Source organism: Myripristis murdjan, chromosome 2 (genome assembly GCF_902150065.1).
Source record: "Myripristis murdjan chromosome 2, fMyrMur1.1, whole genome shotgun sequence".
Classification (NCBI taxonomy): domain Eukaryota; kingdom Metazoa; phylum Chordata; class Actinopteri; order Holocentriformes; family Holocentridae; genus Myripristis; species Myripristis murdjan.
Window position 1 is genome coordinate 19,597,668 of NC_043981.1, and position 12,026 is coordinate 19,609,693.

The following is a 12,026-nucleotide window of genomic DNA, read 5'->3' on the forward strand; positions in this document are numbered from 1 at the left end:
TTTTGAGATGATTTATGTTTGTTTTTCACATTTTTAAAAATCATTTCCTGAACCACTAAATATGACCAATCATTAATTAACGTTAATATAAATAATAAGTAATTGTCCAAGCACAGAGGGCCACCTGCTCACTTTCACAGCACCTTTTCACCAACACCTGTGAAATAAAAAGAAATTAATTAATTCATAATTAGCGAGGTGCTGGCTGCTGATTGGCTGGCTGGATCAAATAGTTTTAATAATAATAATTTAATAGTTTTCAAATTAGTTTGTTCTGTATGAGAAAAAAAACAAAACTCACACATGCATACACACACACATATATGTATTATTCATGCTTTAAATGGTCAGCAGTAGTTCATGTAGGATTCTCAGGATTCATTTGTGAAACTGGTTGACGTTACATAATAAATAAATGAATATTCTTTTGATAAAGTTATATGTTTAAGAAAGCAGCCCCCTGTGTGTCGCTGCAGAATCCTCAGAGAAAAGATCTCAGTGTCGTTCCAGATCAATCATTCACCGTATCGGCTGTCGTGTCAGTGTTTTTAATTCCTAATGAACTCCAATCAGTAAGAAAAAGGTATGAATTTTTGAAAGTGGACCTGTGTGCATCTGTATGTTCCATGTCTTCCGTGTGTGTGTGTGTGTGTGTGTGTGTGTGTGTGTCAGGCCGTGGTGGGCCAGCTGGCCGAGGTCCTGAACGTCACCAACACTCTGCTGACGGAGCTCATCTCCGAGGAGCTGCCCGAGTGGAAGCAGCGGCAGCAGATCGCCTGCATCGGCGGGCCGCCCAACGCCTGTGTGGACCAGCTGCAGAACTGGTGACAGCACGCAGCCAATCAATCAATCTGTCAATCAATCAATCAATCAATCAATCAGTCAGTCAATCAATCTGTCAATCAATCAGTCAGTCAGTCAATCAGTCAGTCAGTCAGTCAAATGGAGAACAAAATGCTTCACACAATAAAGTTTTTGTTTAGTTTTGTGGAAACTTTCCAGCGGATTTAATTTTCAATATTTCATATAAACTCCAACCTGTTGACTTATTCTTATAAACGATGACTGTCCTGTCTCTGTTCCTCCTCTTCCTCCTCCTCCTCTTCCTCCACTCCCTCCTCCTGCTCCTCTCTCTCTTCCTCTTCCTCCTCCTCCTCCCCCTCTTCATCATCTTCTCTCTCCTCCTGTGTCCTCTCCCTCATTGTTCTCTCTCTCTGACTCCCCTTCCTCCTTCTCCTCATCCACCTCCTCTCCTTCCTCTCCCCCTTCCTCTTCCTCCTCCTCCTCTTCCTTGTCTCCCTCCTCCTGTTTCTCTCTCTCTTCCTCTTCCTCCTCCTCTCCTTCCTCTCCCCCTTCCTCCTCCTCCTCCTCTCCCTCTTCCTCTCCCCCTTCCTCTCCCTCTTCCTCCTTCTCTTCCTCCTCCTCCCCTTCCTCTTCTTCCTCATCTTCTCTCTCCTGTGTTTTTTCCCTCATCCCTGTTTGTTCTCTCCCTCTTCCACTCCCTCTTCCTTCTCCTCCTCCTCTTCCTCCTCTTCCTCTCCCTCATTCTGCTCCTCCTCCTCCTTCTCCTCTCCCCCTTCCTCCTCCTTCTCCTTCCCCTCCTCCTCTCCTGCTTCTCCTCCTCCTTGTCTCCCTCCTCCTCTCCCTCCTCCTCCTCTCCCTTCTCCTCCTCCTCCTCCTCTCCCCCTCCTCCTCCTCCTCATGCTCCTCCTCAGGTTCACGGCGGTGGCAGAGACCCTGCAGCAGGTGCGGCAGCAGCTGAAGAAGCTGCAGGAGTTGGAGCAGAAGTTCACGTACGAGAGCGACCCGATCACGCAGAAGAAATCCTTCCTGGAGGCTCGAGCCCTCGAGCTGCTCAAGAACCTGCTCACCAAGTAACGTCTCACCACGCCACTCACCTTCGGGCCACCGGGGGGCGTAACGCTCCAACAAGAAGGAGTTTCTGAGAAAAAAATGGATGTTCTCTGAGATTAAAGTAGTAAATTGATGAGGAAAAAAACAAATTTGTGAGCAAAAAACTATTCTCTGAGGATAGTTCCTTGGCCAAAAATATAGTATTTTTCCATTTTTTGTCTATTTTGTTTCTCATAAATTTACAACTTAAATCGCAAGTTTTTTTCTTTCAAATTTATGACCTAATAACCTCAGGGAATATCTAATTCTCAAAATTCTCCAAAATTGTACGACTTTAGTCTGAGAAATTCTGCATTTTGCTCGCAAATTTGTGACGTAATAATCTCAGAAGATATTGGAGTTTATGTCTCATGAATGTACAAATTTAATCACAGACATTTTATATTTTATTCTTGCAAATTTATAACTATTTAATCTCAGAGAATGCCTAAATTATTCTCTCTGTAAATGCACGCCTTTTAATCTCAGAAATTCTTAGTTTTGCTCGTAAATTAATGATCGAACAATCTCAAAGAATATACAAGTTTTGTTTCGTAAATTTTTACATCTGTTGTCTTGGAGTGCCCCCTCCCCCGGCACTGTGTTATTTATTTTTTCCTACAATGGCCCTAAAATGCCATATCGCATTTACAGTGTTGCTGTCTGTTAACTCTCAGTCCACAGTGAGTTCTTGTGTCTATTAAAGCCACATATCAGGACGCCTTGGAAACAGTTTAACTCTGTGTGTGTGTGTGTGTGTGTGTGTGTGTGTGTGTGTGTGTGTGTGTGTGTGTGTGTGTGTGTGTGTGTGTGTGTGTGTGTGTGTGTGTGTGTGTGTGTGTGTAGCTCCCTGGTGGTGGAGAGGCAGCCCTGCATGCCCACACACCCTCACAGGCCGCTGGTCCTGAAAACAGGCGTCCAGTTCACCGTCAAACTGCGGTGAGTGGAACCACAGACACACACTCAGCTCCGGGTCTGAAAACTGGGGGCCCGAACAGATTTTGTTATGAGGCCCTGCCGGTGAACACCGAAAAACGGAATAATTTCTGCGTTTCTCTTTCCAAAGAAAATAAATGTTCCATAAGTAAGAAACAAGATCGTCCTGTGTTTAGTTTTGTCTCTCAAAGACATTTTTCTCTTTTCTTAGAGTAAAAACAAAACAAACGGATTTGTAGTGTCTGTAATATTTTATTCCATCCGGGAATCAAACCGTCAACCTCTGCCTTTGTGTTTCCTGCCGACTGATCGCTCCTTGGTGTTTGTGCTTGCAGGTTCCTGGTGAAGCTGCAGGAGTTCAACTACCAGCTCAAAGTCAAGGCCTTGTTTGATAAGTAAGCTGATCCAGGGTCAGAGGCTTTCTGTCGTTGTGTCGTCTTTGTTTGTTGTTGTGATGCGTTTGATCACGTGTCTAACTGATCTGGTTTTGCCTCCTCAGGGATGTAGCAGACAAGAAAGGGTACGAGCCAAAATCATTTCATACATATTTATTTATTTCATGTTTATTTGGTACATTTGATGTTTTTTATTTTATTTTATTTTATTTATTTTTTTATTTTACAGAATACAGTGTTTATATCATTAAGCTAATTTGCAGTGTGTCCCTCATTCGGCCTTTGACTAAATATTAAAAAAAAAAAAAAATTAAAAAATTGTAATTTTGTCTTTTTCCTTGAAGGACAAAAGTGCATTCATCGCACACTGGATTAAATTAATTGATTAATTCTCTGAGATTAAAATGGTAAATTTATCAGAAAAAAAACACATTTATGAGAAAAAAATGGAATATTGTCTGAGACTATAAACTCATAAATTTGTAAGAAAAACCTTAAACTCTAAGATTAAAGTCACAAATTTACAAGAAAAATTCCAATGTTTTTTTTTTTTTTTTTTTTTGGTCATGGAGCCCATGTCTTCTTTTTTTGTTTGTTTTGTTTTTTTGTTTTTATTTGTTTTATATATGTTTTTATATCAAGACCATAAGTCACACACTGGATTAAAACAGTGTAATGTGAACTACTCTTCAATTATTAACAGTTTATTAATCGGTGGATGCCCTCGTGTAATTTCAGTTTTCGGAAGTTCAACATTTTGGGAACCAGCACTAAAGTCATGAACATGGAGGAGTCAAACGGCAGCCTGGCGGCGGAGTTCAGACATTTGGTAAGAGCCGAGGTGTCGCGCGTTGTGTTTAAACATTTGTACAGTTAAACATTTCTGGAAAAGTCAGGAGTGCACTCAGGAGAATATTAGATGTAAAGTTCACTGCCATTTTCTAACTAGACTCTTTTTTTCCCCCTCCAAACAGCAACTGAAAGAGCAGAAAGTCGCCGGCAACCGAACAAATGAGGTCAGAGACACTTTAGGATTTCATTTGAAAACAAAAACTGAATTTATTCACACAGCACCTTTCTGATCAAAGATACGAAGTGGTTAAACAAAGAGAACAGTGGAGTTTCAAAGTGGAAAAACTCAGATGATTCAAAACTTGATTTTCAGCAGAGGGGAAATCATTCAGTCAGTCATTTTGATGCCAGTAAAATTCCTACCAAGCGATTACCTCAAACAATTTTTCTACTTGTTTTTTTTTTTTTTTAAATATATGAACAATGACTTGAACTCAGACTAGTTAAACTTCTTCCGTCTTGTTGGAAAAATGGAATAATGAGCTGTATCCTTAATTCTGCGTTTTTCGTTTTTGTAAGTAAGCAACAAGAAATGGACTTGTGTTTAGTTTTGTGACAACATGAAGAGCAATCGAGTCCCGTTTTCCCCTTTTCTGTGAAAATAAGCAAAACAAATGGCTGTCAGGTTTCTGTAATGCTGTATTTCATCTAGAAGTCAAACTGTCAAACTCTGCCTTTGTGTTGTTGTTGTGATGTTTGTTTTTCAGGTTCCCGGTGAAGCTGCAGGAGTTCAACCACCAACTTTATTTAAAATGTAAATTTTTCCTCCTCAGGGTCCTCTGATCGTCACCGAGGAGCTTCACTCCATCTGTTTTGATTCAGAGCTTCAGCTCAATCAGTCGGGCCTGGACATCAAACTGGAGGTCAGAGGTCACGGCCCTGCTGCTGTTCATGTTCTGCTGCTGTTCATGTTGTTGTTGTTGTTGTTGTTGTTGTTGTTTTTGTTGTTTTTGTTGTAGTGTTGAATGTTGATGTTTCTGTTAATGTTTTTTTATAATTATGATGTTAATGTTACTGTCATAATAATAATAATGATGATAATTTTATATATATTAATATTGCTAATGATAAGAACAATAAGAATAATGTTGTTGTTGTTGTTGTTGTAGTGTTGAATGCTGTTGTTTTTTTAATGTTTTTTTTTTTAAATAATTATGATGTTAATGTTACTGTCATAATAATAATAATAATAATAAGGATGATGATGATGAGGATGATAATAGCAATATAATAATATTGATAATGATAAGAATAATGTTGTTGTTTTTGTTGTAGTGTTGAATGTTGTTGTTTTTGTCAATTTTTTAAAAATTATTATTATGTTAATGTTACTGTCATAATAATAATAATAAGGATGATGATGATAATAACAGCAACATAATAATATTGATAATGATAAGAACAATAAGAATAATGTTGTTGTTGTTGTTTTTTTCAGACGATGTCTCTGCCTGTCGTTGTCATCTCCAACGTGAGCCAGCTGCCCAGCGGCTGGGCCTCCATCCTCTGGTACAACATGCTGACCACCGAGCCCAAGGTGACACACACACACACACACACACACACACACACACACACACACCCTCCTCCTCTGTCCTCCTCTGCTGTGGGGTTGACCTGCACCTCCTGTTTCCTGTTTCCTGTCAGAACCTGAAGTTCTTCCTGTCCCCGCCGCCGGCCACCTGGTCTCAGCTGTCTGACGTTCTCAGCTGGCAGTTCTCCTCCGTCACCAAGAGAGGCCTGAACCAGGAGCAGCTCCACATGCTGGCCGACAAGCTGCTCGGTCAGAAACACAACACAGAACCCAAACCAGAACCAGATCATGAAACAGAACCAGAACCAAACCCAGATCACAAGGAACTAATAGAGCCACTGTCAGCACCAGAACCAGACCTAACAACACAACTAGAAGCACGACTGCATCCACTACCAGAACTACAACCACTGCAGGCAGAACCACAGGCAGAACCTTAAAAGGAACCCAAATCACAAATAGAACCGCAATCAAACTAGAAGCAGAACCTGAACTAGAACAGGAGCTACATCAGCCTCAGCTAGAGCCACAGCCACAGCCACATTTAGCAATTCAGCCAAAAAAAAAAAAAAAATCCACCAGAACCAAACCCTCATCCAGAACCACAACAGAAACTGAAGAAGTAGAAGGAGAACCACAACAATCAGAACTACAGCGCCATCCAGAGGCAGTCAGGCTCCTAAAAGGGAATTAGATTCAAGGGTTTGGAGCCTCAGGGTGGTCCGGTGTCCCTGAGCAGGACCCTGACCTCTGACCTCAGGTAGAGTCAACACAAAAGACCATTTCCCTGAGGATGGCTGACATTTTAGTGACATTATAGCATTAATGCACCACAGCAGCTACAATAAATTCCCTCATGACAGTGTAGCTGTCCACATCCCCGTCGTCACAGATTCAAACTGAACTTTAAGTTTAGCCCAACAGGTGAGTGGAGTTTAAACTTACATGTGAATCTGTGCAGGTGCCAAAGCCCAGAGGAACCCGGAGGGACAAATCCCGTGGACCAAGTTCTGCAAGGTGAGCGCTTTGGTTTGGACTCACAGTCGAGATACAGTTTGTGCTCGGTTTACGTCCATGTGCCGCAGCCGAGAGGGAGAGGACATACAGACGTACATACTCCAGAAAAGACTAGTAGTTTTTAGGATTAGCTAAAACTGCTGGCTGGTTACAAACAAAACAGAGTGAAGCAGCTTTTCCTCTCTATTCACCAGGTCTGCATCAAGCTTCCAGCAGATCTGAGGTATTTTAAACCGAAGCGTAAAACTCTTAACAAAAAGACATAGGTTTTATGGATTTGTTATAGAGCTGTAACTAACGATTAGTTTCATTATTGATGAATCTTATCGATTATTTCCTAGATTCATCGTTTAGTTGTTTGGTCCAGAAGATGGTGAAAACTGTCTCTCACTGCCAAGGCGATGTCCTCAACTTCTTGTTTTGTCCACAACCCAAAGATGTTTAGTTCACTGTCACAGAGGACGAAAGGAGCCAGAATAAATGTTCATGTCTGAGAAGCTGAAATCACAGAATCTGGAAATGTTCCTCTTAAAAATGACTCAGAACAGTTAGTCGATTATCAAAATAGTTGGTGATTAGTGTGCAAGTCTTCTTTATGATCAAACTTCTCCTGATACGGTGCTACAGTGTGATGTGTGTTTTAACTGAAAACACTGACATGCTGTTGTGTCTGCGAGCAGAGCCCGAATGAGAAGAGCTTCCCGTTCTGGTTGTGGATCGAAGGAATCCTGGATCTGATAAAGAGACACCTCCTGTCGCTCTGGAACGACGGGTCAGTCCTCACCGCTGCTTCCTGATGGGGTTAACATCAACACTGAATATGTCAGAAAGTGAAACCAAGTCTCTCTTTAAAAATGAAACCAAGTCCTCTCTGCTAAAAGTGAAACCAAGTCTCTCTGCTGGTTAACTTGGACTTGGGCTTTTCCATTTCTGGTGTTCACAGAAGGTTTGAAAAGAGAAATTTAATGGTCTTTCTTTGTGTGTGTGTGTGTGTGTGTGCATGTGTGTGTGTGTGTGTGTCAGCTCCATCATGGGCTTCATCAGTAAGGAGCGGGAGAAGGCCATGCTGAGTGACAAATGTCCCGGGACGTTCCTGCTGAGGTTCAGCGAGAGCAGCAGGGAGGGAGCCATCACCTTCACCTGGATCGAGCACGACATGCACGGTGAGCAGGAACCACCAAGACATACACACATATACACACACACTTACATATATCAACAGGCTGTGATCAGACATGAGGCTTTACTGCACCTGAAAATCCTGAAAAGCTTTTAAAATGTGTTTTCCACGCCTGGAGTTTTTCAAAATGAAAAAATATCAAAGTCATGAACTAATAACTTTTTTCTTTAGTTATTTTTCACAGTAAATGCTTTTAGCATTTTTAAATCAAGTGAGTGTGTGCAGGTTGTAAACCAACATGAAGATGTTGTTGGCCGGTTCTCCACATTCCTTGTTCCTTCATTGGGTTCCAGACGAGCTATTAAAAATGTTCTCTGATGGTTTATAGAGACATTAATCCATTCACTGAGGAAATAATCTGCACATTAATCCACAAGGAAAAGAATTGTTAGCTGCTGCTGCCACCAAATAACTCCAATAAACATGAAGAACCTTTAGCACTTTAAAGAACCACAGAAAGTGTGTGGAGAACCTGCAGAGGTTCTTCAGCTGCTGATGGTTCTCTGTAGAACCAGAGGGCATTTTGAAGAACCTTTTAATGAACCAGTATTTTTCTGAGAGTGGCTGCCGCTGTGCCATCTGATGCAGCATTCACTTTCACTCGGACAGACGATTTTCACTCTTGTAAATTTCCCACCAGCGAAAAAATAATTTCTATCAGACTGTCCAAACTGGGGGGGCGAGGCCTGTTTTTAGGGTGGCGGCTGCCGGCCCGTGCCACCCTGGCTGATCGGCCGCCACCTGACGCTGTGTCTCCGTCCATCCAGACAAGCCGGTGTTCCACTCGGTGGAGCCGTACACCAAGAAGGAGCTGACCGCCGTCTCGCTGCCTGACATCATCCGCACCTACAAGGTGATGGCGGCCGAGAACATCCCGGAGAACCCGCTGCGCTTCCTGTACCCCGACATCCCCAAGGACAAGGCCTTCGGGAAATACTACCCCAAAGCCTCAGAGAGTAAGAGCTGACCCCTCCCTGTGTCCTGTTAAAACAAACCACGAGTGTGTGTGTGTGTGTGTGTGTGTGCACATCAAGGTTACCATTGATGAAAACCAACAAAATATTGAAAAATAGGTGTGAAAAAGTACTTTTGTCAACTGAAATAAAAATGAGGCTTTTGCGCGCCGTTAGAAAAACAGGAATTAACTTCACACTCACCTGAAAAGATAATTTGCATGAGAAAAAGATTTGTCCCAATAAAATCTTACATTTCGTCGAAATCTGTCTCAAAAAGCTTTATATTTAATCACCTGAGACTTGTGGAAGCCTGGTAAAGTTGAACAGTCTTCTCATTTTATCAGCCAGTGTATGTATGTCTTGTTTCATTCACATACATTTAACATTTAAGTTTTATATATTGTTGTTTTGTAACTTTGTTAAATACACAGTTTTAATAAAGTAGATGGGTGTTTCTCTTTTTTTGTCCAGCTCAAGAGCCGATGGACGTGGAGGACACCGAGAAGAGCGGCTACATGAAGACGGAGCTCATCTCCGTATCAGAAGTGTAAGTTCACAAAAATAAAAAACATATTCAACTTTTATTTACACTCAGCATCGTGGTAATTTTTAAAATCTTTTTCAATGTTCAAATGTTTAATTTTCAGTGAACATTTACTTGAAGAGTTCATTTGTAAAAACACATAAATGTCACTGCTTTGTGTTGTTGTTTTTTTTAAATCCAAAATCCAGTGTTGTCTATGCATTAGGCTGCCAGTTTGATTTTTTTTTTTTTATTGGCAATCTGGACAAAAATGATATACACAAGTAATACAATTGAAGATAATTTGATTTTGCAAATGAACTCTTTTTTTTTTTTTTACCATTTTTATTGTATCAAAACTAACTTAAACTGAGCCTCACTAAATAAAAGGCCATGAATGTTTCCAAGATCAATATTTTTGACCAAATACCTGCATATTAATAGAAAAAGAAAAAGAAAAAAGGATAGAGCGCTACTGGAATCCCCTTCACTGGTGCTCATGGAGTATGTGGGAAAAGAGGAAAAAGGAGTACAATCCAGGCACTCAAGTGAATTAATAGGTTTAAAAAAAAACAAAAAAAAAAAAAAAAACAACTATTAATTCACTTGAGTGCCTGGATTGTACTCCTTTTACCTGCATATTAATATTGTAACAAAACTGACGGGATTACTGTTGGTTCACACAGTAATATTTTTGATTAAAAAAACATGACATGACAAACAACAGAAAACTGTAAGTACCAGTTTACTGTAAAACGTGAAGAAGAAAGCCTTCAGGCCATATCACGATACTAAGACGCCCACACTCCCAGATGATACCTCGTTTTATATCGCAAAATATCGATATAGGAGACACTGCCAAACCTGAGACGTGTTTGAGTTATTTTCTGGAGGACGTTTCCTGTTCTCCCTCTTGGCCGTCAGCTGAGCGACAGGAAGATGAAAACCCTCAGAAATCAAAGAGGAAACAGAGTAAAAAGCTGCGAGTTAATAAAAGTGTGTGTGTCGTCCTCTGGCCTGCAGCCACCCGTCCAGACTGCAGGACAACATGATGCCCATGTCTCCGGACATCGCCAAGGCTCTGGAGCAGTACGTCAGCCCCCGAGACATCGACGCTGTGGTGAGCACTGCCACAAATACTGCTAAAAATACTGCTGTCTGTACTGCCGCAAATACTGCTGTCTGTACTGCCACAAATACTGCTAAAAATACTGCTGTCTGTACTGCCACAAATACTGCTGTCTGTACTGCCACAAATACTGCTAAAAATACTGCTGTCTGCACTGTGGCAAATACTGCTAAAAATACTGCTGTCTGTACTGCCACAAATACTGCTAAAAATACTGCTGTCTGTACTGCCACAAATACTGCTAAAATACTGCTGTCTGTACTGCAACAAATACTGCTCACAGCACTTGTCATAGTGGTGCTCAAAGTACTGCTGTGTACTGCTCAAAGTGCTGCTGTGTACTGCTCAAAGTACTGCTGTATACTGCTCAAAGTGCTGCTCAAAGTACTGCTGTGTACTGCTCAAAGTACTGCAGCCGTGTTTGTTTTTAGCTAACGTTTGCTAACTCTTATCGCCAAACGTTAGCTAATGCTTCGGCATGGCCGTTTCTAACCTTAACCAAGTAACTTTGGTGGCTAACAAGCTAACGTTAGCCGGCGGTTAACAGTCACATGACCCTGACGCAGGCTCCACCCCATTGGCTCTGAGTCTAAATGTTGGTGTGCAGCATATTTTTGGTTTGCAGACACGTAAAAGGTCAACGTTTTATTCTGGCCACTGTGTTGGTACTGCTCAAAGTACTGCCGTGTACCTCTGAAAGTACTACTGTGTACCTCTGAAAGTACTGCTGTGTACCTCTGAAAGTACTACTGTGTACTGCTTTGAAAGGACGGTGCCAGTTCATTTCAACCTGGGCTTCATTTTGTTCTTGTCTTTTGTCGATGAGACGATAAAACTTCTGTACCGCCACATTAGATAGATAATAAAACACGCTGCAAGAAAACCTGCTCCTAACCAGGTCTCATCTTCAGCGTTCAAATCTCATTTTTAATCCATCAAGGCTGTGAGGTAATCCCACTTGTTTCCAGAATTTTCGCAAGCGCTCATTAAACTGTCAAACCAGGAGAACGAAGCCCAGCTTGACTTTCACTGCCACTCTGTCGTCTGTACTCTGCCTTTTATTCTGCATTTCAAATTATTTTTTTCTCCGTCTTGTTTCCTTCCTGCCTTCCTGCTTCAGACCAACAATCTGCTCCAATTGACAGACTTTGACACTGAGGTAGAGTTAAAGGGATATTTCACCCATTTTGAAAACATATTGCATGATATAACTAACTACTAAGTAGTTAGTAACTAATTACTAACCTTTTTAGTGTGAATGTAGATAAGTAGTTATAGTTATAGTTTTAAGTTTTTAAGTTTACAGTCTTGTTTGTCTAGATCTACCCGGTCTCACGGTAGTTTGTGATACAGTCACCAAGTTTAATCTGCAGTTGTATCCATGACCTTGAATTGCCTTTTTTTTTTGGTGACAGTACAACTTTCAAAGTCGTCTTCAGGCATGAAACACAACCTCCAGCTGAGGGAGTGTGTGTCATGCCTGAAGCTAACGCATCGTGAGGTCCTATAAAGTCCAGACTTTATTTTTTAGCAGCTATTTTCAAAGTGCCATTTTAATCTTAAAGTCCCCATGAGACGACGTCACATGACCTCTACTTCCTGTCAAACAGA

General features: G+C 41.2%; 1 protein-coding gene across 3 annotated transcripts in view; it reads left to right on the top strand.

Moving 5' to 3' along the window:
• Window positions 1–12,026, top strand: part of stat1a (signal transducer and activator of transcription 1a) — a 59,526-nt gene that overhangs the window by 5,775 nt on the left and 41,725 nt on the right. For 2 of the 3 annotated variants that reach the window (XM_030067852.1, XM_030067845.1), the window contains exons 7-22: window positions 673–824; window positions 1,716–1,874; window positions 2,740–2,832; window positions 3,165–3,224; window positions 3,329–3,349; window positions 3,963–4,053; window positions 4,199–4,240; window positions 4,850–4,939; window positions 5,515–5,613; window positions 5,724–5,859; window positions 6,572–6,627; window positions 7,308–7,399; window positions 7,651–7,790; window positions 8,575–8,763; window positions 9,235–9,310; window positions 10,310–10,406. In XM_030067852.1, the coding sequence (XP_029923712.1) occupies window positions 673–824; window positions 1,716–1,874; window positions 2,740–2,832; window positions 3,165–3,224; window positions 3,329–3,349; window positions 3,963–4,053; window positions 4,199–4,240; window positions 4,850–4,939; window positions 5,515–5,613; window positions 5,724–5,859; window positions 6,572–6,627; window positions 7,308–7,399; window positions 7,651–7,790; window positions 8,575–8,763; window positions 9,235–9,310; window positions 10,310–10,406 (1,593 nt within the window). Of the gene's footprint in view, window positions 1–672; window positions 825–1,715; window positions 1,875–2,739; window positions 2,833–3,164; window positions 3,225–3,328; window positions 3,350–3,962; window positions 4,054–4,198; window positions 4,241–4,849; window positions 4,940–5,514; window positions 5,614–5,723; window positions 5,860–6,571; window positions 6,628–7,307; window positions 7,400–7,650; window positions 7,791–8,574; window positions 8,764–9,234; window positions 9,311–10,309; window positions 10,407–11,535; window positions 11,575–12,026 lie in introns of all 3 variants that reach the window. The other variant, XM_030067838.1, reaches the window with a different exon arrangement.